General features: G+C 56.1%; 1 protein-coding gene across 1 annotated transcript; it reads right to left on the bottom strand.

Moving 5' to 3' along the window:
• Nucleotides 1-251: 251 nt before the first annotated feature.
• SLC2A1 (solute carrier family 2 member 1) lies at nucleotides 252-26,593 on the bottom strand. Its single transcript, XM_014604188.3, has 10 exons — nucleotides 26,470-26,593; nucleotides 17,849-17,944; nucleotides 8,918-9,078; nucleotides 6,831-7,071; nucleotides 5,971-6,133; nucleotides 5,695-5,882; nucleotides 5,192-5,296; nucleotides 4,323-4,424; nucleotides 3,709-3,912; nucleotides 252-2,208 (listed from the first exon to the last, which is right to left on the bottom strand). The coding sequence occupies exons 1-10, from the start codon at nucleotides 26,485-26,487 to the stop codon at nucleotides 2,011-2,013; spliced, it is 1,476 nt and encodes a 491-aa protein (XP_014459674.1). The 5' UTR covers nucleotides 26,488-26,593; the 3' UTR covers nucleotides 252-2,010.

Genomic DNA, 26,593 nt, shown 5'->3' with positions numbered 1-26,593 from the left:
CCCCAAATGCAATGTGCCCTACTGAACACATTTGCTTTCAAACCCAGACCTCCAGCACAGTCCCAGCCCAGGGACAAGCAGGGTGCCGGGGCAAGGGCCTCTCGCACCCGGCAGCAGCTCAGAGCAAGGCCATGTCCAGCACTGGGGGGAAGGTATTTGGACCACCAGAAGTGCCCGAAACATCAGGTCCTGCTAGCGCAAGGCTAGAACTTGTCCAGTGCTGAAATAAATCCACGCTCGAGCATGCTGGGTCTCTGCATACATTCTTTATTATTTCCACACCACACACGGTTCCCCTCTTGCTCTTGGCACTTATCTTTCTTTCTGTCGTTTTTTTTTTTATAAAAAGAGTTAGTCTATCGGTCTCTGTGCCGCACTCGGAGATGCGCTTTGTTTTTTTTCTACATTTATTTTCTTTCAAGTGTGGTCACATAGTCACTTTAAAAACAGACAAAATAAATAAAAAAATACTATTAAATAGCTGCATGCGGCTTTGGAAATGTGCCATTAGTTTCTAAAATATATGTACTGTGGGGGTTTGCTTTTTGTTTTTTAAGGACAGTATTGTTGTGTTTTAATATACTAACAGACTAAAATTCAGTGCAACAGATGCAACTACAGTGCAGGTGACTATATAAAAGTCAATCTATTCATGTACAAGCCTTTCCTTACAGTTGCTATAGAAACTAGACCATTGTATCTGTACCTTTGTTTCCATTATACAATGTGAATATAGTTCAAGAATATTTACAGTACTTTGCTGGTCAATCAGAACACTATAACTTAATGTCTACTATCAACACCATTGAACAAAAATATATATATAAATATCTTCCAGTCTATACACAGAAAGCAGGAAATGTATGTATCCTTTTAACCGATGAATGTCTGTGCTGCGGAGACTTCCAAGGTAGTGACTGGGCTAGCTGTGTAGTGTGGTGTTACCAGCCAGGTCCTTTCACCTCAAACTGGCTTGCTGCACCCTGTAAACATATCACTTCTGCTTCTCAGAAAACCTCCAACCCAGGAAAGGCAAAGGCTGCTCCTGGCGGGAGCCGCGCCAGATCGGATTTCAATTGCGGAGTCTTTTTTCTATACAGTGCGCCGGAGGCCTGTGCTTGGCCCTGCTGGCACGCAATGCCCCATTTGACCTATCAGGCAAATATTGCCAGATTTTTAAAAAAAGTAGTCGGTAATTTTACCCCCAAAAGGCTTCCCCACCCAGACTCCACTCGTCCAACCCCTTGGAACGAACTGGCTAGTTTGGGTGGGGGGAGCGAATGAGGCCGGGAACAAGCTCCGCGACCAGAGGAGCTGAGATGCTGCTACGAGACTGTGCACCGCGGGGAGTCTGGGGGTGCGAGACCCTGAAGGCAGGGCCCGCACGACCCATCCCTGGCAGTGCTGCAGGCTGCCTGCGCTCCTCCTCGGGGTCCAACTATCAACCACCGATGCAGGCAGCAGGAACGTGTCCACTAGCCGTGTGCACTCCTCAGCCCCCCTGGACCCGCAGCTTCCTATTCCTGGAGTTTCATTCCACAGCCAACCCGGGGGCTAAAACCTTAGACTGCTTTTTAAACCACAACTCATTTAAAATCTGTTTTTTAAAAAAGTAAATGATATTGTTTTTCCTGTGATTAGAACATTAAAAAGTTTTGAACGCTAAAAACTTTTGCCATTTGTTTTCTCATTAAATAACCGGTCATTCATTCAAATGAGAGCTGCCTTCCTGTCCGCGAGGGCTGGAAAGCATTGCTTGGTGTATATTAGCTGCTGCATCTGTTTCTATCGGCTTTGAAATCCTGGACATAAAACAAGCTAAAATCATTTCTAGCAAAGGGATGTCAGTTTGTCTCTGATAAGCCAGGTGGCTGGTGGGGGACTGGAGATGGAGCAAATGCACAAGACCCAAACATCCCACTCCCTCCTTCCTGGTTTCTGTACAAGTATTTAAAACGCTCAGGAGAGAAGAGAAGAGGCTCAGAGGAGACAGACCAAGCCCCTGGCTGGTTAGACCTGGGAGTCAGCCCCCAAGCTGTGGAACTCATCTGGCGTCTTGTCGCTCTGGCTGGCACCTCCCTGCCGGAAGCCAGAGGCAATCTCATCGAAGGTCCGGCCTTTCGTCTCAGGCACCTTGAAGTAGGTGAAGATGAAGAAGAGGACCAGCAGCACAGTGAAGATGATGAAGACGTACGGGCCGCAGAGTTGCTGGAAAGAAAAAGCCAGGGAGCGGTGAGTACATTGTGCAAAAGGGGCATGGGGAAGCAGTGATCGGCTTGGGGTGTGCAGGTGCAGGCTGCAGAGGGACCTAGTAGCCTGGATTGACAAGCGTCATCGGTCTTACAAAGCCCCGGCACTCCGCCGAGTGTCCCTGAATGCTACCCATCTACTAACGGCGCCTGCAGACGGGTAGAGCAGCCTGGCCACGTGCCGCAGGGGCACTTTAGATCACCTCTGCTCCCCAGACCAGGGCAGCGCGCCCCAAATCCAATTGGGAGCAGAGGGCTGGGAAACCACTCTGCCTCTGCGCCATGCGCTTGGTGGTGCCGGCCTGGTCCCGACTAAGCTTCCCTTCTCCAGAGCTGAGCATCTGTTCCTAGACCTAGAGGGCCACGTGCAGACCCGGCCTTGGGGTTAGAAGGGCACTTGGAGCAGCTTCCAGATTCAGATCAGCTCAGCAACATCCTCACCTGAAGCCCCCGTTTATATGCACAGAAAACGGCTCCCTTGTCCTGAGGGCATCCCCATGCTGTGCTGAGCCCAAGCCAAACCACCCTGAGACCCCGGAAGAGCTGATGTAGCTGCTCATCAGGGCAACGCGGTGCTCTCCTGATGGAGACGTGCTGGAAAGGCTGGGTCTCCCTGCCTTGCCGGGGAGAGTCCCAGCGCTGAAAGGATTCCCACCAGGTGCCCTGGCCTGTCTCTTGGCTGGGTGAGCTTGAGCAGCAAAGCAAGACTAACCAGTGGCTGGGGATGAAATTCGGCCAGGTTCAGGGAGCCTGCCCAGAGGACAGGCACCATGGAAAGCCTTTGAGGAGACAGTGAGTGCCACAGCCCCTAATTCCAGCTACAGAAAACACCCACGGCTGTGCTGAGTAGCTCGCTGCAGGACGGAGGCGGAGAGGAAGGGGGACAGTGGGTCTCAGCTGCACTGCTATGCAGAAGGGCTGGGTTTGGCTTTTGGCCTTGGACAAGGCATTTAGCCTTTCCTCTGTAAAGCTCTTTGGGTGAAACAGAGCTAAGCAGCATCGCTCTAATGGCACAAAAGTGAACAGCAGCTAGAAGTGTTGGCTGCTGCTCCTTCTACCTTGGTATAAGCCCACAGAAACAAGCAGCCCAGGAGCAAGCAGGAAGGACCCAGAGAACTGCCTCACATGAAGCCTGCTCACACCTGTCCGGCTCTGGACCTTGAACGCCAACGAGTCCCCCAGAGCTCCAGCCGCGGCTGCAGCCGAACGGGCCCCATCATCAGGCAGCGCTTGCCAGCCCCTCTGCGCGCTGGCTGCTCAGAGAGAGGCCCAAACCAAAACCCCAGACAGGAACAAAAGCCAAATCCAGATCTGAATGCAGGCTCCAAGACTAGCCCCACCTGCAGTTCACACGTCCACATTTCCAGCCCCCCTGGAGGCACTGAACTGCCCACGTGGCTGCCACCAGCCCCATCTCCACAGCACGAGGAGCCCCGGACCCCCCCGCGAGAGCAGTTACCTCAATGTACTGGAAGCTCATGCCCACAAGGAAGTTCGAGGTCCAGTTGGATAAACCCGCCACGGCGAAGGCAGCAGGACGAGGGCCCTGGCTAAACAGTTCAGCCACAATAAACCACGGGATGGGCCCTGGACCAATCTCGAAGAAAGCCACGAACCCAAAGATGGCGACGATGCTGATGTAGGACATCCAAGCCATTTTTTCCTAGGTCAGGGCAGGGAGAAAAGGACATTGTTATTTCCAAACAAGCTGCACATTTCTGTGACAAACAGCCGCCAGCAGCTTCCCACCGGCTGGGTGATGAGCTGCAGCGTTTGGCAGGGCCAGAGGCACGTGCTGGGTGTGGGCAGAGCAAGGCCCTGCCCCTGCAGCAGGGAGCACAGCCGTCCCAATATTACTGTCCTCCAGAGCTGAGACCCCGCCAAGCCATGGACTCGTGGCATTGGCATGTTCAGCACTGCCACATCCCGTGACCCCTTGGGAAGGGCGTCCCCTTCTGCTGGCTCCCAGACCCACCGCCTAGGGGGGAAGTCCACAGCACCCCTTGGCTCTCGGCATGTGGCAGTAGCTCAGGGTTTGTGCCTGCAGAGCGGTTTTCTGGAGCAGTGACTCACCAGCAGCACCAAGGCAATGGTCATGAGCACGGCACAGCCTCCCATCCCTGCCAGGCCAACCAGGTGGAGAGTCCTGCGTCCAGCCCGCTCCACCACGAAGAGCTGCCAGGAAGAAGACGAGCGCTCATTAGAGCACAGATAACCCGTGCTGCGGACCTGCATCGCGCTCTGCCCTGAACCTGTCTGTGCTTCCCAGGCAGGTGGCAGTCCAGAACAGGGCAAGGCAAACACAGCATCAACAGCCCCAAGACGCTAATGTGGTCAGGGTGAAAAGCAAACAGCGGGCAAGGCATGGCGACGAGCAATGCCAGGGGCCTGGATCATAACGATGGGTGCAGCAACGAGGGGACAGGCAGGCACCCAGCAGGCAGGCGTTTGGCCTGCGGGTGGACGGGAAGTTGGTCTTCAATGGGAAGTCCAGTGGAGATGAGGTCTGTCAAGGGAAGGGAGGACTCCTGCTCCGGTGGCAGAGGGAGGTGAGGAGAGGAGAGGAGAGGAGAGGAGAGGGGCTCAGCCAAAGGTTACCATTCTCTAAGGACACTTCACAGGCAGACTCTTGCAGCACGGAGAGCGGCGGGCTTATCGGCAGAGTCTGAAGGCCCCGCTCCACCGCTGTTTTTCACCATGTAGCCTTGGGAAGGGGCAGTGGGGGCTGGAGGGACTTGACCTCTCAGGCCATTAGCTGTATGATCTCAAAAAACTGAGATCTCTGGATAAAACTGCTGTAGTACTGCTAGGTATGGTCATGTTTAGGCAGATTCTTGCTCTCAGTGGGACTTGCTTTTGTCCAGACCTACACTAGCACTGCCCTCACTGTGATGAGTTGTGGGCAGGCAGCGGGAGGGGAGGACTGCACAACAGACACTCACCGAGACAACCGTGAAAGCTGTGTTCACCACCCCAGAGCCGATGGTAGCGTAGACTGGCTGCTGCACACCTGACTTTTCAAAGATGCTAGTAGAATAGTAGAAAACCTACAAAACAAAGCAACATCCAGTGAGCAAACCCAGCAGGCACCAGACGAGGGCTCCTTGGAGCTGGCCTGGGCCAATTCTGGCACCGAGCCTGCACACCCTCAGCAATCAAAGCCAGTTGTGCACATATATACAGAAATAAATGATAGGGCAAAAACTGCAGCTGAGCCCGTCCTGAGCTCAGGGTGTGCAAAGCAGTAGTGCCACGGGTGCAGCAACAGGAGTGATGCTGTCCGGAGCAAGGCGCGTGGTCAAGTGGGCAGGGCTGTGGGCAGCAGTTCTATTCTGGGAGCCGCGGTGTCCCCGTGTGACTCCAGACAGGCCCCTGGGCAGCTGCAGAACGGGCAGGCAGGCTGTGAGCCGCCTTTGCAAGGGATCTGCCAGCACAGCTCACTCACCGCATTGATCCCAGAGAGCTGCTGGGACAACTGGAGCACGATAGCAATGAGGATCGGCTGCCGATACATAGGCGAGCGGAAAAGCTCCATGATGGTGACCTTCTTCTCCCTCATCATCTGTCGGCTCTCTTCCTTCATCTCCTGGAGGTCGCTGCTGACGTCCGTCGTCCCCCTGAGCTTCTTCAGGACTGTGAGGAGGCGGGGAATGGAGAGGTTAGGAACGGCGAGGGGCCCAAGCCCTGGGACGGTGTTGTAGGGCTGGGGAGACTCACTCACCACTCTTGGCCTTGTTCTCCTCGTTGCGGTTTATAAGGAGGAACCTGGGGCTTTCTGGGGCGAATGGCAGAATGATGCACTGCATCAAGGATGGGAGAAAGGTGAAGCCCAGCAGCAGAGGCCAGAGCGAATCGTTCCCCATGATCACGTCCAGACCGAACACCTGCAGAGACAACCCTTGTTAGCCACGCAGCGTGCCTGGCTCCACCACCCCTTCTTTAGTTAGAAGGCTAATGGAGAGCCGTGTTGTGTCATTGTCGGGGGCACAACACCGCCCCAGCTGCAAAACCAGGAGCTGCAGACAACTGACACAAGCATCAAGTAATGCTCACACATTCGTCACCCCAGCAGGAAGATCCTGGATCACACTGGCTCCCTGATCCCCTGTGCACTGCCAGGGAACAATAGTGCATGCTCCACCACCAGACTCATCTTCCCCTACAGGTCCCAGACCACGTAGGACTGGGAACTCTGTCATTCCCCCCGTGCACCAGGCCATAATGAGACCATGTGGACAGAGCTCAAGAACAAGAGCTCTCCAGAAGCCCAGGATACTAAATAGTAAAGACAAATGGAGCAGCATTACAGCTGCTTCACTGGAGGGGAAGTGAACTTCTAAGAGATTAAATGACTTGCCAAAGGACAACCCAGCAAGTACGTAGCACAGCAAGGAGCTGGGCTGTTATGTAAACCTCTCTGTCTGAGAGCACCTACACCCATTTCGGCTATGGCTGAGGAAAACTTCAGCTGCTCACCAACGCAGAATTACCCAGGCAAAGCATCCGGGCCCGTTGGAAGTGGTACACCTGCCAGTGACAGACAGGACCGTGCAGCAGGGGGTACCTTTGAGAAACACTCACTTGTGCAATAAGGATGCCCACGACAATGCCAAGCTGGTGGAAAGTTCCAAGAGCTCCCCGAAGCTTTGTGGGGGACACTTCACCCACGTACATGGGCACAAACCCAGTGGTGAGACCAGAATACAGCCCAATGATGAAGCGGCCAAGGATCAGCATCTCGAAGGAGTAAGCTATCTTGGAGAATCCCATCAGGATGGCTGCCACGAAAGCGAGAGCGTTGGATATCAGCATGGAGTTCCGTCTGGGGAAGAAAGGTTTTGGAGGAGGTCAGACCAGCAGCACTGCGAGCACGGGCAAAGCTGCATCCAAGAGGTGCCACTAGGCTGGTTAAGCCAACAATTTACGTTCTTGGTGGAAAGCAGAGAGGACAGTTCCCAAAGCCTAGTTGTGAACTGTAAGCATAGAAAGAGTCAGCGAGGCTCTGGCCAGTGCAGAACCTGTGTATGAGAGAGAGCAGGACGGAGAAGCTGGACATGACGTCGAAAAGACTGTTCCCCTGAGCAAGAGGCACAGAAGGCAAAAGGGGATGAACAGATCACAAAGGGCCAAATAGCTCCACTTGCTTTCATGGAATCACAGACATTGAGGGCTGGAAGGGAGCTCAGGGGGTCCCATCTAGTCCAGGCCCTGCTCCAAGCAGGACCAGCCCCAACTACATCATCCCAGCCAAAGCCTGGTCTAGCTGGGTTTTGAAAACCTCCAAGGATGGAGCCTGCACCACCTCTCTGGGGAGCCTGGTCCAGTGTGGAACCTCAACTTCTCTTGCTGCAGCCTGAGCCCATTGCTCCTTGTCCTGCCATCTGCCCCCACGGAGAACAGCCCAGCTCCATCCTCTTTGCAGCCCCCCTGCAGGGAGGTGAAGGCTGCTGTTCAACCCCCCTCGGTCTTCTCTTCTCCAGACTGAATCAGCCCAGGTCCCTCAGTCCTTCCCCAGCCCTCAAACCATTTTTGTTGCTTTCTGCTGGACTCTCCAATTTGTGCACATCCTTTCTGTGGGGAGGGGAGGGGGGGGGGAATACAAAACTGGACCAAACCAGTCATTTCTCAAAGGACTGCTTGCAATGATCTAAGACTGACAAGCAGAGTCTAGCTGGTGGGTCTCATCTGCCTCCCCTGCGATGTTGAAGCAGAGAATGCTCCTGGTGCTGGGCGCGCACGGGGCTGGGATACAAGCAGGACTCAACAACGAGGAGGGACAAACTCCTGAGCTCCTCCGCCTTTATCTAATGTGCACGCAAGACACTGTGCAGCCCTGACGAATACAGACACTGGGTCCGTTCACTGAGGGAGACGATGCTCCCCTTCATGAGGTCTCTCAACAGATGTTGCCCTGAGGACCAGAACACAGTGCAGCTTTACTTGACATGAATGGATTTCAGACTGCAGAGAGCTGGAGAGGCGCTCACGTGGGACAGACTACAAACGTTTGATCTGGTGGACAGGGCTGTGAGCTCTGGAGCAGCCCCAGCCCTTGAGAAAACAGGAACAGGAAGAATCACTGGATCCCAAAGTAAATGGTGACAAATCAGCTGAGGGCTGGCTGTGCGTGCCGGTCGGTGGGTTAGGATTCTGTTCCTGCCTCTGGAAATCCCCGTGTGATTGTGGGTAAGTCGGCGACTCTTCCTGCGCCTCAGCCTCTCCTTTCTGGCACCCACTGCACGCGTTTCACTTGCAGAGACCTGAGCACTGCCTCTGCTCTGCAGACTGAGACCAGAGGGAGGGGACCTAGCAGGGGCAGGGGCAGGGTAGGGGCCTGGCAAACTTGCTCCTTTGCTCCGAGAGTCTGAGTCTGGCTCAGGAAGACCTCGAGGGAAAGGCAGTAAGAACTGGTGAAGTGGTGGGCCAGAGCAGGAGGCGGCTGTGCTGAAGGCACTGGGCAAGGCAAGCTTCAAGGGCAGAAATGTGTATGTGTGGGGGTCTGGGAGAGAGGGGCAGCCCTCAAGGGAAGGTGAGATCCTGCCCTACCTCGAGGGAGTGGAGTGAGGGTGCAGACACTGCATGGATGGATGGATGGATGGATGGATGGATGGATGGGGCCAGCGGAGCAGCTGGGCGGACAGGACGGCTCCAGCGCGCGCAGTGCTTACCGGCCAAGGCGATTGACGAACAGCCCAACTGAGAAAGATCCAATCATCCCTCCGACCGAGAATATAGCCACGGAGAGGGACCACAGAGTGGTGAGGGTGGAGGGGGTGATGGGCTCCTGGTACCGATATAGCCAGGTCTGGTTGTAGAACTCTTCAATCACCTGCAAGGAAATCACACCCGTTAGTGGGAGGCACCGGCGTCTGCTCTTCTAGCTCTCCTCCACGGACGCTCAGCTCTCCGCAGCAGGCCAGCACGAGGCCGAGGTGACACACATCCCACTTTCCACCCACGAGCTACAGGGATGCGGCCACACTTCACTGTACCACGGCATGAAACACCCCTGCACGATGACCTCCCACTATAAATATAAAAACTCCCAAAACTGCAATATTACAGCAAAAAATAGCCGTACGCTCATCCTTCTATTGATGGGGGCCCTACGTGCCCCGTCACTGCAGGATTCGAGCGCCTTGCCATTCGGGATGTATTCGCCGTCACAGGGCCCACCCTACCAGGCAGTCAGGCCCTTCAATGCCTTGAGGACACAGGCCTAGGTGAGTTCCAAGCCCCGTGCCCAGGTCCCGCGGGAGGCAATAGTCTTGCTGGAATAAGGAGCCCTCGGCAGGAGCAGACACAGCCTGGCCCTGCCAGACTCCAGCAGGAGGGGGAGAAAGTGTTTTGCAATAAATCGGGCAGAAAAACATGCCACTTGCAGGAACTTCGCCCCAGAGCCCAGACCAAAGGGTAGCCGTGGTGGGGACTTACGCAGCCAGGGCTTCCGCGGTAACGGGAGCTTGTGGGAAGCCAAAGCTAAAGCTAATTGGGGGTGGTTCTGCCCCATTTCATTCAGCCGTAAGCTGTCCTGGTTTAGATCTCGCTGTCCCTGATGTGGGATTAAGCAGGATTTGAAGGGTTGCGGATGGCAGCAGGATTAAAGGAATAGTCCTGCTGTGCTCTGCTCTGTGTTATTCGGCGCCTTTTCTGTGTCCCACCCTGGCCCCCAAATTCCCGCACCCCCGTGATGACTGAAGCGGCTCCGAGAGGTCCTCGGCACAGGGACACCAGCACAAAGAACTTCCTGGATATGTAGGTTGGATAAACTCTTGGGCTGCATCCACGCACGGTGTGGACGTTTGGTTCCCCAGCGACAACTAGCTACGGCACGCCTTGGGCCATTGCTACTCATCCCTGGGGAGTGCCTGTGCCATGCGCCCTCTGGCATGCGGCAGGTTACCCCAGGTGGGGTAGGGGAGGCTCGGGCCAGCACTGGGCTGGCTCCAGCAGCCGTACCTGGGGTCCTGGGGCCTCTTGGGGCTGCAGCAGTGACCAACCTGCCACGCGGAGCCTGGCTCGAGTGCGTCTCTGGCCGGCCAGGCTCCGGGTGTGAGCAGCGCGTGCTGCCCACGCGTGCACTGCTCCGCTTGTTTTTCTGCGCAGGTGTTTTTGACCCCTGGGTATCCCACGCTGCTACCTTGCAGCACGGAGAACAGCCGAACGTGAGGTCTGTGGCACCGCAGACGTGTCGGCAGCACCACGGACCGCACGGCCGCTCTCACCTGCATGCGGCCTTGGAGGCTGCTCTGGGAAAGCCCTGCAGAACTGCAGCGTATTCTTGCCCCTGCAAACTGGACTAACGTGAAAAAGGAGAAGTGCTGTCCAGAGTTAGACCAACGTGCACAATGACCTTTAACCCCGGTGCTCTCCACAGCAATTAACTCCTGGTTCGTTACACTGCCTCCCCCTCCCCCACCCCTTCTGTTCCAGTTTCGATTCCATCTACACCTGCAAATGCCACAAATTCCCAGGCCTCGGCCCTGCCATCTACAGGCTCCAGGCTTCCCCCCAGGCATGGCCCATGTGCTCCAGTCACGCGGTTTGGCCCGTCTCCTCCGTGGTCACAAGCTGGTACGTCATGGAGAAAGCGCTCCGCTCAGACGGCAGACTGCTCTGCAGCTGAGTGGTGCCAACAACCCTTTCCCTCCGCTAGGTGGAAGTCACCAAACCAGTTTCCCTGAGCCAGGCCAGGCCGGCAGGACCACGGCTGCCCGGGAAGCGGCAGGTGATGTATGTGGAAATGCAGCCAGGCAGGTTCTGGTCTCGCCCTGCCCTGCTGACACATGACACATGCAGAGAGCTCAGAGGTTGCTGCTGTCACAAAGGGGGAAAGGTGAGGTTCCTCGCCAAGGGCGAGATGCTGCCTGAGGGGATCCAGCCTGGTTAGGTCCACCTGTCCCCTTGGGAGAGGCCAAGGACCTGCAAGTTGCCTTGGAGTTTCTTCCCTGCTTTATTTTCAGCACATTTTGGCTCTGGAGCTGCTGGGGCTCGTCTTGCAGGGACAGAAGCAGTGATTTGGACACAGACATGATCAGACTGCCAAATGCAGACTGTCACATGTTACTTTTCATGTCTCTGGCTCTCTACTTCCTTACTAAAGAAGTTTCAAACTTAAAATACTCAAGGCCTCACTAACAACCATCCTAACGGAGGAATGGGAACCTGAGCACGTGGCTTATTAATTAATGCTATAGTTGTGACCATTGCCTTGAACTTCTACAAAGCAAGACCACCAACATACTTCGACTGCCTCAGCAATATCCGTTGTCTGAAGTCGATAGGTGATAGTGTTCCTAAGTCATTTTGGTGCTTTTGGTCGTTCTCTGGTCTCTAAATGCCAGCTTAGGAAACTGTCAGCCTCCTGTTTTTAGAAAATGTTGGCTTGCGTTTTATAAAAGTTCTCACTATCTTTATTAAGTGCTGAAAGACTAACTTTCTAATATTAACAAGGATGCAATTTTGTTCTGAAGCCACAAAGGTTGGAAGTCATTGTCAAGGCAGCTGTTGCTAGACATACATTTTTAGATCTACGTGCTCCTGCCTACGCTCAGCATTTAAAACCGACTCTGGCCCACTGAAACGCACCGGCCTATTCCCGTAACCAAAATGCACTTTTTGTCCTGGAAAAGCCTCGTTCGGGCTTTTGTGCTTCTTCTGAGGCAGCTGCTGAGGTCACTAATCTCCAAGCAAGTGTCAAGGTACGCAAGGCACGTGAGGGATCTGTGCTGTGCTGTTTCTAATGGACTGTCTCAGTAAAACAGGAGAGAAGGGGAGATTTTACGGGAAACCTGTGATGTAGTAAGATCTGAAGCCCTTTGACTTGCATCAGCACGTGGGCCATCCCACCCCCCAGGTCTGATAAGAAGAGTCAGGTGAGGGCAGCTGCTGGCAGACGCAGGTAAAGCAAAGCTGGGCTACAACCCACAGTACACGTGGAAGGGCCGGGGGCAGAAGAACGTATCAAGGAAAGTGGGTGGGTGGGTGGAGGTTGTTCCTGGAGGAATGGCTGAGGACCAGACTGCGGGAGCAGGGCAGGCGGGAGGCAGCGGCCTGGTGATGTGCCCAGGGGCTGGGTGAAGAGGCGTAGTTCCTGCCTGGAAAACCCAGCCCGGGCTGAGTCACACGCATACAAATACAGCAAGCACCAGTGCTGGTTGCCAGCAACAAACCAGTTTTCTGAGCAGTTTAAACAGCCTCGGCTAAAGCCGGTATTTGGTAAGTGCCCTGCGTGCTCTTGCTGTGCCAAGCAGGGCTGGAAAGAAGTCACCGAGGGAGGGTGAGCCGCAGCCAGCTGTCCTGGGCTGGAGGCGCAGGCGCTGCCTGTCTGGGTGTGTCACAAACCAGCCTCCATTTACCAAAATGGCAAAGGCCGAGCTGCCCAGGCGCTGCCAGGGCACGGCCGGGTCCCACCACGCAGCTGTGCCAGGGCGACCGTGCTGCGAACGGTAAAGGCAGAGAAACAAAATTCCTGCACCTCAATACCAGGCACCAGTTTCTCTTCGGTGAACAGAGCGCGCAGTGCCCCTCTCCCTCCAGCTGTGCCAGACGCAGAGCGCCATTGCCTGCGGAGGAGGGGGTCAGTGTAACGGGGCCACGGCAGACAGAGCCGGAGGACCAGGTCCCTTTACTCACCCCCTCGGGGTGCTACATGGTGGGCTGCCCGCTCTTCACCCCGTGTCTGCGCTTCCTCCTGCCCGGCTCCTTCCCCACCTGCGCTGCCTGGCTGTCGGGCTCCTGCTCCCCTTTCCCTTTCCCCTCCCCCAGCCTGCTGGTCCTCGGCCCCCCAGGGTGGCCCGGGGCAAGGCAAACCGGAGAAACGGGAAGTCTGCATGCTAAGTGACTGGAGACGGCAACCCCTCCCACGTCCTGGTGAGCTCTTAGCCTGCATAGCAAACCCCTGGCTTCTCCTTGTCCTGCCAGCGCTGACGGCTGGGAAAGGATGCTTTTCTTCCTCATACTCCTCAAAGCACTTGGGGGAGGATCGTTTTAAAAAATAATAATAATTTGGTTTAAAAACAAAATGCTTCAACTCCCAAAAGTCTTCTCAATGAAAACTGAATATTTGACACCAGCAGAGTATTGCTCTATCATTCTTTTCTGGTTTGCTAAAAAGCCATTTTCCAACTGGAAACATTTCAATGGAAAATTTTCTGCCAGGGATTCTGCCCCCGCCAAACCATCCTGACAGATTTTGCTTGCGTGAGCAAGGAGCCGAACAGGGCTGGAGGGGACCACAGGAGGTCACAGTGTCCAGCCTCCAGCTCTGGGCAGGATCGTCCCTGGCTAGACCTGATCCTGCAGCTCTCTCTGCCAGTCCCCAGGGCAGATGACTTCACATATTTGCCAACATGCATCACCCGCGGCCTATCAGCTCAAACAAACAAACCACCACCACCACCACCCAGGAATGAGAGCAGGTGTTCAGGCAACGCAGGGTGGGGAATCTCTTGAAGAGACAAGGAACCAGGTATTGCTCTGCTTGCATTGCATAACGGGCCCGTTTGGAAGGAGGAGAGATTTCGACTCTCTTCTCATCCAAATTATAAGCATTTTTGACACCCCAGCCCAGGTTGTTGCCTGGGGTACAGCAGGCACAGCCCCGCTAGGGTTAGCGGAGCAATGCTGACGTACAGCAGCTGTGGATCCGGGCAGCCACGTTTCCTTGTGTCATGGTCCAGGGGGCCAGGGGCTGGGTCTTCCTGCTCCTAGTGCCCCTCAGCACTGTGACTGTGGGCAGAGGGCATCGGATCCCTCTTCCTATACCAGCTCATCTTGCATTAGCAGCAGTAATGGCCATCCAGTGCTGGGGGGCCTGGTCAGCCACTGAAAGGAACCCAGGAGGCTGCAAGTACCCAGTCTATTTGTGACAAAACCTGCTGTTTAAGAGGAGCAATTGCTCCAGCAGCTCTCCATGCTTCTGGCAAATCCTCTGCCCCTGCGGGTTGCTACAGAGAACACCGCTAGGGCCCTGCACTGCAGCAGCCACTGCTCCGGAGTCAAGCCAAACTGATCACAGCTGCTTGGGAGCACTACCCTGGGTGCGGGGCAGGCTGCTGGCACCCGGGACAGGCCACAGGCCAAGATCTTCCAAAAAAAGAAAAAGGTTTGATGAATGTCAGGCTCTTGTTTTGTGAGCCTGAGCTTCCTGGAGCTGATGGCTGTGAATACCTCCATCCCCTCCCAGTGCTGCAGCCCTGGCCTCCCAGCAGCTGCTATTTCCTCCCAGCCCTCTCCCCAGGGATCAGAGCCCAAAGTTTTACCAGCTCCCCCACTCCTGGCAGCCAAAGCGGAGCTCTGCACCCAGCCAGGCTTGCTACACAGCACCAGGAGTGATGGGAACCCCTCATTCCCCTTTCAGCCCTCAGCTTCCTGCTCCTCCAACCGTGCAGCACCCGCGCAGGCCGACTCTGGGGCCACAGCAGAGCTGGCTGGGCAGGGAAGAGGCTGGGGGAGGAGGAGACAGACGTAACACAGCAAAGACTAGGAGGGTGATTAACACCCGTGCCTGGCAAGTCCCATTTCCCTCCCTCCCTCCTGTAAACAGTGGGCTGGCTCAGCCCTAACAGGCACCAGTACATCAAGACACCAACCCCTCCTGGTGCGGATTTCCAGGCAGGGATTACTCAGGATTACTCAAGGTTCCCACAGCCCTTTGTCCTTCCCCGGGGCAGGAGGAGGCCTGGCTTGCAGGAAACGGGCCCGGCCTGCCCCCGCATAACAGCATCGAGGGGCTCTCGGGGCAGCAGAGCCTCCTAGGACTTCACTTCCCAGCCCCTTTCTTTAGCGCAAGCGCATCTGTGGCAGTGACACAGCAGGATCAAACCCACCGGCTACCTTTGCCCGGGCCCAGGGGCCAGTACAGCACGGGCTCACAGCAGGCCTGTCTGGCTCCAAGACAGAGGAACATTTCCCCCTCCTGGCCCAAGCCTTCCCCCAGGCATTTCCTGGAGCTTCTCTTGGCGAGGGCAAGGCTGGTGGAAGAGCAACTGTTGGTAACTTCCCCGGCCCTGTTATGCCATGCAAGGAGGTCTGTGCAGCTGGCCTGCCGAGCCCTCCGGTAATAGGATTAATATTCTTGCCATGTGAAGTCTGCCTTGGTGTTTTTAATTATTTGGGATTGTGTGCAGAGGCTTTGATGTGTTAATTCTCTGCCACGCTGGAACGCTGGGTTCTTGGAGCCGACCTGCCGCACTCAGGTCCCCGTTTGTCCTTCTTCTGCCCAAGCACGGCCCGTGGAGTCGCTGGCGGATAAGCAGGGGTGGCCAGTGTGAGGCACAAAACAAGAGCTTGCACAAGACCTCTAGGGTTATAACAATGGCATGACATCTTGTGCTTTGGGGCAAGGTGCCTGAGCTTTTTCCAAAGCAACCTCGAGGCCCAGGCACATGCAGGCTGGCACCTTGTCAGAACATCCCAGCGCTCAGGGTCATGGAAAATAATGATGGGTGAGATTTAAAGGGAAAAAAACTACTGTAGGGAATGAGGGCCAAACTCCTGTTGCCTGTCAATGGGATTCCCACCTTGCACCAGAGGCCTTTGGATTAATTTGAAAACCCACCACTCAGCTCAGCGATAAAGGTGGTGGAATTGCAGCACCCGCGGAACAAGCCACGCAGCACAGGGCCCCGCGGCTGTGGGCTTCTCACTCAAAACACTGCTGTTCCCCTGGCCCCCACCCCAGCTGCTCTCCCCATCTCTCTGGGGCACTCCCATGTCCCCTCCTCCAGGCCCCACTGCTGGATCCAGGTCTCCCACATCTCAGATACAAACAACTCCTCCTGAAGCTGCGAGGAGTTACTTGTGCAGGGGGTAAATAAGGACTGCGCTGTGTAGTGGGTCTGGGTCCAACCTCCGCGGGCTGGTATGAATCAGGGCTGGCACCAGTGAAGCCAACAATTCCAGCAGTGCTGGTGCTCCCCCTCCGCAGCAGTGCTTGCCACTAACAAGTCCTGCGCTGCTCTTCCCCTTTTCTGCTCACGCAGCCACAGAGCCGACATGTCAGAAATGGACTGGCACGGCAGACGAGCCGAGCTGCATCCTTCCCCCACCCCGGCACCTCAGCCTGTTGGACTGCAGGTGAAGTGAACCTGGATTTAAACAGTCCCGTTCCACTGCAATCCTCATGCTCACAGCACGCAATCGGTTCTCCCCTCCCAGCTCCTTATTCAACCGTCTCAGCATGAGGATGCAGATCTGGGCCATGACTCAGCTGCCCAAGCATCCAGACACCTGATCTAAAAGGGCAGCTTGGCAAGGGGAGGGTGTGGGCATTTGCTAACCAGCAGGCAGGAAGGTGTGCACACACGGAAGGGCAGGAGAGATGCTAAGGCAGTGGAAGTAATCGCCTCCCAGCACCTGGGGAAATCAGGTTACCTCCTGGCTGAGCAAGAGGCTCCACTCCCTGCTCCCCATCCCGCTGCAGTCACCTGTTTTCCAGGGGCTCCCCTGCCTCCTGGCTCCTCAGGACTCGGTGGATATTTGCTGAGCAGACAGAAAGGAGTGGGGGGGGAGCACGCTGCAGCTTCAGGCAGATGTTCAGAAGTGTCGCATCCCTGGCCACCCTCCGCTAGCCCTGCTTTTGCAAACCCATTCATCACCCCCAGTACTGCCCTGCGCCTGGACTTTGCCTGCACTGGGCAAGTGTGAACTTGGCCTTTTCCGTCTGCCGCAGAATGAGTGAGGGCTGCAATCTGTGCAGCACTCACGGGGTGCTGCTCTTCCCAGCACCTGTTGTCCAGACCTACCCCGAGCTATGTTTTGACACCATTGCAGTAAGGACACTTGAGTCCCGTCTCTGTTACCAGCTCCACCATCCCCATCTTCATGAGAATTGCATTCATGACAAAGCAGGTGCTCCATACCCGTGGGGACCAACTTTTTTGGCAGACGTGCCACAAGTTAGTCTGTCTCTGCTCCCCCATCTATGCGTGACTGTCCACCAGCTCTTCTGGGGCTGGCTACTTTCATGTTTCCATGTGGACTACCAGGCTTTGCTGACTGCCTTTCCAGAGACAAGACTGCCTCCAAGGAGAGGTCAGTGGAGCCCATTTAGGAAAGGCTGAAATCATAGCTTAGATGTGAAATACCGCTAGGTTTGCTTGGAGCCCAGTTGTAGGCTACAGCTTCTCCCAGTGCTGACAAAGGCCAAACACCGACCGACTCCCCCAGGATTCTTCAACAGAACAGTACACGAAGAGGAAACTTTAATTCTCCTGGGAACTTCAGAAGCCAAATAACTGCCTAACAAATCTCATTAGAGCCGGTAAGCTGCCTAAGAGGATGTACTATTTTAGCCAGGCTTGGTGTGGGATTGCAGCACGCATGTGTTGTGTTACACCAATGGATATGTTAGTGCGTGTGCGTGCACGCATGTACGTGCCCATGCACATGCATGCCATGGCAGTTTGTTTGCTAATGTGGTGTTGTGCTAGAGTGCAATAACCGACTATCAGGTTGCAGCGTGCAATGATCATGTTGCAATACGTGCACACACTGTCTTGCAAGAAGCATGTGCACGCATGTAGTCTGCTTAGGGGTGCTCTGCAGACTATGAAGGCAGCAGGATGTTTGGACGTGCACCATCTTTTGCCCCTTACCTTCTGTGGAGCATTGATGACTCCGGTGTTGTAGCCAAACTGTAGAGACCCCAGCACAGCTCCTCCCACCGCCACCATCAGGCGAACCGTCACTTGCTGCAGGGAAAGAAAACAGCAAGCAGTCAGGTGTGGAAAGGCACAGGGAAGATGGATGGGCAGCTTTGTTCTCCTGGGCACCCCCCTAGGTCCTGGCAGACAGCATTTCAGGGCGCAGTGCTTTGGCTCTCAGTTGCATCTTATATCACCTTCCCCGGCCCCACTTGTAAGAGTTAGAGCTCATCCTCTCCCGTTTCCTAGTATATGTACTTGCAAGTGGGAGACTGAGCAGCATAACACACCCCCAGGGCTTTTTCCCTCCAGAGAAAACAGCCCCTCTTGGAGAGCCCTGAGGACTGAGCTGAAGTTCACCCAGCCTTGGCTACCATGCAAAAGCCCCAACTCCCAAGTCCCCAGCTTTACACAGCTTTGGCACCGTCACATCAGGGGCTGGCTAAGTACAGGACCGAGCTGGCTGGGACATAATACCCAGGGCCCTGGGCTTTGCCCAGACCCAATGATAGTAATGCCACTCCAAGTACCCGGTGAGAAAGTCTGTTTAAAATGATCACTCACTTCTCTGCTATGTTCCACCTAGGGACTCTCTCCAGGCAACAGCCCTGCACACCTGAAGGGCTTTGCTGACACTGAAGAACAGACCCTCTACATACCCCTGCACAGCAGCCAAGTTACTATTTTCATTTTTCAAGTGAGGAAACTGAAGCATGCCTGGAAGAGACTCCAGGAGTCCTGCTAAAGCCCACGAGATGTTTCATAGCACTGAAATTTTCATTGAAAAATTGGATATGCCATTAAGAACAAACCCCAGAGGCCAGGACCTTCCTACTCAGTTATTTAGCAGTGGTTTTTCTTGTTCAAATGTGCGTTTCGTTTAAGGAACAATACGGGTTTCCTCAGCAGCTAGACTACCTGTGAACTTCACATACGTTAACCGGTCAGTACGGGCATTTGCACACGCAGTGGGACCTCATGCAGTCACAGCGGTCAGGGAAGCAGCTCAGACTTAAATGCTGCTCGTACCCCACGTGTGTTAAGAGGTCAGCATTTCATTGACGTGTTCCATCAATTACTGATTAAATTCAGCCAGTCTCTAAAGGAAAAAAGCATCTAATCAGAGTCTAAATCTTTCAGAAATGTTAAAGGTCAGTGAGATATGAGGAAAAGCAGTTCCCTGGCTGGGATCTAGATGTTCTCTTTTTAAAAAAAGGACTTGGAGATACAAGGCAAAAAAAACCAGAGATATCCCCAGGGCCTGGGGCTGCAAAACTTAAGGCAACCCCAGGCGCTGAGGGCACATCCCCCACCGCCCTCCTGGCTCAGCCAGCACCGTGCCCAGTCTTCCTTGGGAAGAGCAGGTGTCAGAGATGGAGTGGGGCGCTCTGGGCTCAGGCTGTCAGCAGACTCAGGAAAACATCAGTCATCTATATTATTTGAATTGCGTTGGCACCTAGGAGTCCTAATCTTGAGCAAAGACCCTATTGTGCCAGGCACTACAAAGAGCAGGAAGACAGTTGCTGCCCTAAATCATCCAAGTACTGCTGGTCACAGTCCCAAGCTTTAGTTTGCACCCTCAAGGGCTAGGAATGGACACTATTTTTAAAGAACTCTGGGAGTCCAGCAGTTGGATTTGTAGGCATGGCCCAGGAGCCTCAGCTTTAACCTGATAATACTCTGCCCGCCCCCGAGTGATCCCTGATTAACACTGCTACGAAACAGCCACCGGGCTTCTGATATCGAGGACATTTTAGGCAAGGAACAGCCATTGGACCAAGACAAAGATCTTGTTCTGCCCATGTCATGTGGGCAGGGGAGCGGTCTGGGTGTGTGCAGACACTTCTGAACCTTGCAGAGAGACCAAACTTGCCCTAGCCACATCCTCTTGGGTCTGGGAGTGGCGGAGTCGCTGTAGCGCTGATGGTATAGGAACTGTGCAAGAAGCAAGGGGCTTCTGGTGCTGTCTCGTATTGAGCCGACTGTGTAATCCAGAGAGATATTAGACGAAGTCTCAGGGGCAAAGTGCCTTCTTCAGGTCTGGAATACAAGGAAGTGCAGCTCAAGCCAGGTCGTACCTACTTCCTGAGCTTGACTTAGCTGCCTGCGATGGAAAAATCCACAATGGGAAGGAAAAGGGCGGCAGAATACACAGTGACATCTACTTCCTGAGTGTGATTTAACCTAGCTTCACTTGCTCTTTTCCCAGACCTGAAGAAGGGTGAGCTTCCCAGTGCAGTGTCCAACATCTCTCCCAACTGCACAGTCCATCCAGTAACAGATCTCACCCACGCAAGCCTTGTTTGATTTAGCCTTTCAGGTGCCCGTCTCTCTGCTATCGCAGCAGCACTGAAGGACATCACATGGGACTGCTTTTTCCAGCCTTGGCTTTTGATCCCTAGCCAGTGTTGCTGGGTGTCCAGAGGCAGCTGCCCTCCTACGGGCTGCACAATTGTAACCGCCTTCCTTTCGGGCACTGGCTGTTCTCAGTCTCCATCAGCTTTGCAAGAAAAGCTCTCTCTTATTTATTGCTCAAAGGGGAAGGAAAGGCGTTTCCAGGAAGTGGAAAGGCAGCCGAAGGAGGTTGAGCAGCAGTCTGTGCCTAGCCCACACCTGGACTGCAAGCCTACCTCGATCACCACAGCCCTGGGGTTTACTAGGTTAAAGGCCAAGTGAAACCTCTAGATGGAGAAATGTCAGCAATGGCCTCTACATGGACAGGGCTGGAACAAGAATTGCACCCATGCCCCGGGAGCGGTCAGGGTCCTCTCTCCTCCCAGCTCTACGGCAATCAGGCTGCGCCCCATCACCTGGGTGGAAGCAGGGACACACACACACGGATGCACATGCACACGCAGGTCTGAGGTGTGAAAGGAGGGCAAGTGGTCTTAGATGAGCGTGCAGGGTACCAACAGGTCTGTGTCAGAGCCTAGTGCAGTTACCAAGCAAAATCCCGGCATTTATGCAACAGCTCAATGCCTCCAGCTATTTGGCAGGCCCTCCCACCTCCTCTTTCTTCTGCTTAAGCTAAAGCAACAATCAGGGGCTTGTTTTGGGGGGAGGTCAGTGCAGGCCAGGCACCTTCATCAATGGCCCGATTATCCAAGGCCAAAGGCTTCCCCTTGCTCGGCCCAGCCGCTGCGCCGGCCGAGCTGGGAACTAGGATTCATAGGTTAGAGCTAATCAGCTTTGAAGTATTCATGTGAAAGTAAAGCCCCTTCTTCGATTGCTTCGCCCTCCCTCCCGGCAGCACCGCTTGTTCTGGTGGAAGGTAGAGCTTGCTGAAACAGCAGCAGAGATTTGCCAAATCCCAGACACTAGCCTCTTGTCAGAGACCCCCCAGCTCCAGCCTGCGCCACTGGCATCTGACTTGGCACCTGGGCACGATCTTGCCTCACCAGGGCCCTTCGTGGACATGAGCAGGATTCAGAGCTTGGTCACAGGGGCAGTCTCACTGGACAGAGAGGATTCGGTGCAGTCCCAGCTCGGATCGGAAAGGCCCCAATGGGGACGCGAGAGCCTCACGCACAAGAGGCCGGCTCCTCAATTCAATCACGGCAACTCCCTTCTCAGCCATCCGCCAGGCCTGGCTCCCCGAACCAGACCCCATGCACAACATGCTCTTCCATGCCTGCTGACACACATCTGCCCCCCTGCCTAAAACAGGCGTCAGCAGCCTACGGCTCCCGCAGCCATTTCACTGGGCCTGCGGAGCCGGGGGCCTGCTGCAGCGTTTGGGTGGCAGGGGCCCGGGTCGTGTGCTGGCAGCACCGGGGCGGCGAGCGGCGCTGGTGGCAGCGGCTGCAGCACAGGCTGGGCTGGAAGTGGCCTGCGTGTGCTCTACTGAAGGGGCCCCTGTCTGCAAAGTTGCCAGCCCTGTTCCTAGCACAACCCGACTGGCTTGCTAATCAGGTCTTGGCAAGAACCGATCTGCTGCCCTCCTGCTTCTCCGTTCACCGCCCGGCCACAGGAGCCAGGCCCTGCACCTCCTGGCTCCTCCGCCTGCCTTCCCTCTGCTTCCTTCCCACATTCCCGTGGCCCCTTCCCGTCCCTCAAGGATGTGGGGAATCTGCTGTTTAATTGCCAGACGCCAAAGGCTGCATTTCATTGGGCAGCAGATCCGAGCCCGGGTGGCCAATGAAGCCCAGATCTCGTGTTACCCAGCAACAGCGAACTTGATGCCTGGAGGAAGTCACGAAATCTGCATCCATCAGCGGACAGGAATGCAGCAGGAGGAGAGGTAACTTGTCAGACACGCTGGGACTGCCTCCACTTCTGTGCTGGCATCTCTGCATTGACTGGTTTCCACAGAACGTGCAGCTCTCCCAGCCTGCCCTTTTCCAGTCCAAGGGACACCTTCAGATGGATTTGGGAGCAGTGGTTCAGGGCCTGGGCAGGCGTTATGAACCCAACCACAGCAATGTTACCCTGAATTTCTCTTGCCGTTTCAGTATTACGGGCTGGCACAGCCCCTGGACCGCCGGCTGCCCGACCACCGCAGCGCCAGGCTGAAGCACTGAGACCCTCCTGCAAAGGCAGAGACAGGCTTGCTGTGGTTCAGCTGCCAGGTGAAACCCTCCAGCCCGCGCTACGCACAGGGTGACCCCATGCTCCCACACGTCTATGTTCACCAGGACGGTCCCATTGCAAACACCCGACTGGAGCTCCCTGCGGCCTTGGCCAAAGGAGTGCTTTTGTTCTCCCGAGCCGGGTGTTCACAACAGGACTGGTTCCCTGCGATCCTCCCTCTCACACTGTGGCACACTCAGCTGAGACCAGAGCTCGGGGACAGCCGAGTGTGGCAGAGAGCAGTGTGGGGAGCGGACTGTCCCATTTGGAGACCAGGGAAACAGTCACCCTAGCAAGGTAGGCGGTCTGAAATGATCATCGTGGCCCTTTCTAGCCCACAGATCCAAGAGTCTGTGAAAGGGGAAAACAGCTAAATGGAGTGAATAGCAAAAGGCATCACTGGTAAAAGGAGATTCCAGGCAAATCCTGACAGTCCTACACTGGTCTGACGACACCAAGCTGCCTGGCACGCACCCAGCATCGTGCAAGGACCCCCATCACCAACCCCACATCAGAATATGAGACAGGACAAGGTTAGTTCAATGAGGTAAGCTTCAGGTGCCCCAGGCTACGGCTTCACCCTCACTCAGGGCTTCAAAGGGGAGGATGTCGGGCCACGAGGTGCCAGGCCCTATGACGGGAAGGCGCTGAAGTCGCCCCAGCATCAAGAGGACCAGATTGCTGGCTCCGAGGCAGATGCAGCTCATTCAAGCCAAGGTGATCACAGCGCCCCAGCACGCCATATCTGCAGTCCAACCCCAGTGAGACGAACACCTCACGCTACCCTGGGACTGTGGCAAGGGGGTGAAAAGAAGGTCACTGGGCCCAGGCGTTTGCAGAACTGCAGCACCCAAGACAGGCTCCCTCGAACTGCCAGGAGCACCCAGCCCTGCATTTGAGTAGAGGAAGAAAGAGGACACACAGACAACCTTTGCACTTCCTGGGGCCAGGGTGGGACAGGGGCGCAAAGTTGTTTCAGCCTCAGTAGTTGTGGTTTCCTCTGCAGGTTTCAGCTGCTGATTTGTTCCACCCTTCCCCTCTCCCACATCTTTTTTTTGACCCAGCGGCCGAGCTCTCGCCTAAAAGAGCTGCATCCTGTGCTGCACAGGTTGCCGGGCGCGCACTCATCCTGCTCTCTCGCACAGTGCATCCTTTCTCCGTCACACGTACACTCGGAGGGCATGGTTCCCACCTGGCACTCAGCTAGGCAAGCACTCGCAGAGCCTCCAGGGCCCATGCCTGCCGACACGCCACCCCCCTGGCCCGGGTGCACGCACTGTGGGGTGCCAGTCTGAGGCTGCCTGGGATGGCATGCCACTTTAAGGGCACTGAGCTGATGTAACCTGAGAGCCCAGTCCGTGGCAAGCCCCGGGCGCTGAACCGGGCTGCGCCGGTGACTGCAGCTACTTTCAACTACCCAGGAAACTCCATCTTGGAGGAGCTGCAGGTGGTGCCACGTTGTTGGCTGTGTTACTACAGCAGCCCCACAAGTCCCAGGTGCCCCTTTTTGCCGGGACACGGACAAACTGCGCTGACCCTCTGCTTCTGGCCACGCAAAGACCAGTCCAGGCAGGACTTACACGAGGGGGAGAAGAGGTAGAAGTGTTGGGTTCAGCTGGCTCCTACTGACGTCCCCGAAGAACAGCACGGAGCAGGATCTCCCCAGTATCGCTGGTATGATCCGTGCCCCTGGGCTTTAATCCGGGTTTCGGATGGACGCTATCATGGCCCCAAATACTTCCCACGTGGGTACGTTAGCTAGCCCGGAGAGCAGGCACCTGAGCAGCCAGGGGGAGAGCGCCCATAAATACGTGGCTGCAGCTTGGCAGACAGATGCGCATGTTGTTTGCCGAAGAAGGCCGAGCTCTCTTTAGGGGGCTAGAGGCAGATCACTGTATTTTTCTATATGCGCTTATGGAAACCTTGTTACAAGATCACGTGCTGACAGTCCCTGGAAAAACTGAATGTGCAGAAGTGTGGCTAAATCTGCTGGTCTCAGGAGATGCGGGCAGCTGCCAGCCCCTTCCCTGGCGCAGGCCTGATCCACCTCCCCACTGATTCAGCGGTTTTAAGGGGAGGTGGCGGGAGCTGGCCCATGTTCACCCCAAAATCCTTCACACCTTTTGCTAGCAGAGCCCACAGGCATTAACCAACCCCCCTCCGTTAGGGTGGCCAGAAAACAAGAACTCTGCTTTAAAAAAAGTCGAGGCTTTCATTGCACATTGTGGCAAATCTGTCTTTTGAGACAACCCCAGAGAAATCCACCCACGGGTACGAAGAAGTGACTTGCGCTCAAGTCTCCCACAACTTGCCTGGGGTCACGGGCAAGCGAGTGACAAGACCAGGGGGTCCGGACTCGAGGCCTGCCCCCGTCCACGCGGCTGGGCACCTTTCTGCGGGTGATCTCCCATGTCCAGGCTACTCTGCCCAAGTCATTCAACCACATCAGACAGGCACGCGGGACTGTATCGTACGAGTACTGCACTGCATAGCCCCGGGGGATGCGAAAAGCAGCCAGGTTTGAAAACCTCCTACAACAGCATTGTTAGAAAATGATCAGTAAGTTTTCGAAGGCTGGTAGCGCACAAAGCGCTCTCCCACCCACGACGGGCCTGAGAGGCAGCTCCTGCTACCGAGAGAGGTGCTTTCCTCCGCTCGGTGCTGGGCCCGAGCGGTCCCCACCACCCCGGGGGCTAAGGGTTTCTAACAAAACATCGCGCTTCCCACATTTGGAGCGACCAGGAAACAAGGAAGGATTTCAGGCGGCTGTGACAGGACAGCGTGACGTCAGTAGGATTGCCACACTGATTGTTTGCATAGCGAGGTCTCACGGAAGGAGACTGCAGCGACTCGCAGGTGTGCTAGGCAGCCTGATACCACACCAGTTATCACGCGGCTCCACTAGCGATACGTGCACACCACCAGGATCTTTCCACTGCGCTCTCTCCAGGTTAAATATGGATCAGCCACATGATGCCCACGTCCCCGAGCAGAGGTGCCCTTGCTGTTGCAGTTTAGTTTAAAAGGGGAGAGGCGCAAACTACGCACCGAATCCCTGGCCAAGGTTTTTAAAAGCGACTAGTCCTGAACGCCTATTTCAAGGCACCTTAAGACTGCTCTGTTTGCAGAAGAGAGATATGCGGAACCGGTGTCAGAAAGTATCGCAGCTGCCCCGCCGGGCGGGCGGGCGGGGGGGGGGGGGTGGGACGGACCGCCCCGAGTTACAAGAAACCAAACCAAAGCCTCTGGCCCCAGCGCTGCGACAGACAGACAGACAGACAGCACCTTCCTTCTTCCAGTCAGACACCCAGAAAGAGCAATCCCTTCCCATTACTGAACGGCACCGGTTTTACTTTTCCCACGGGGTCGGACACTCGGAGCGGGCTGCAACGGGACACGCGGGGCGCGGTCCCACCGGCGCATCCACGGACACGTCGCCACGGCCCACGGCGGCAGACGTGGCGCGGGCGGGTTTGGCTTTCTAAACGCTTCCCTTCCAAGGAAAAGCGAGCCGGGACGTGGAAAGGTTTAGGCGGCCGCTCCTTAAGGAAATGGCCGGTCTTCTTTTATTCGGAAACATCAGCGTTTCTCCAACTGTCTCCAACCTCCCCCTCCTCTCTGACCGCGACCGGGACCGGGACCGCGACCGCGGCGGCTCCAGACTCCTGCCCCGCTCGGCCCCGGGGGGGAAGGACGCCGCTCCCTGCAGGCGCCGCCGGGGCCACGTGCGGGCCGCCTGCTCCGCGCCCATCCGGGGCTCGGCGGAGCTCCTCGGCCGGAGCGAGGGGAGGGGACGGGGGGAGCGGCGCAGGGCCCGGCCCCGGCCAGCGCGGCGGCCCGCCCGGGAGCGCCGGCCACGGAGCGACGCCCCCGCCTGTCCCGTCCGCCGCCTCCCCCGACACGCGGCGCCGGCGCCGGGGCCGAGCACGGGCCTTCCCGGCAAGTCTGGGTGCAGGAGCCCGCCGGGCCGGGCCGGGCCGGGGCGGTGCCGCGCGGCGGCTCACCTTGCTGCCCGACTCCATCGCGCCGCAGGGACCGAGACCGGGACCGAGACGAGGACCGGGACCGCGCCGCTCCTACTGCTGCCGCCGCTGCCCGGCCCGCCACGACCCGCTTAAGTGCGCGGCC

This window comes from Alligator mississippiensis, chromosome 13 (assembly GCF_030867095.1).
Source record: "Alligator mississippiensis isolate rAllMis1 chromosome 13, rAllMis1, whole genome shotgun sequence".
Classification (NCBI taxonomy): Eukaryota; Metazoa; Chordata; order Crocodylia; family Alligatoridae; genus Alligator; species Alligator mississippiensis.
Note: the sequence above shows the minus strand (reverse complement) of the source record. Positions and strands in the feature narration are given on the sequence as shown.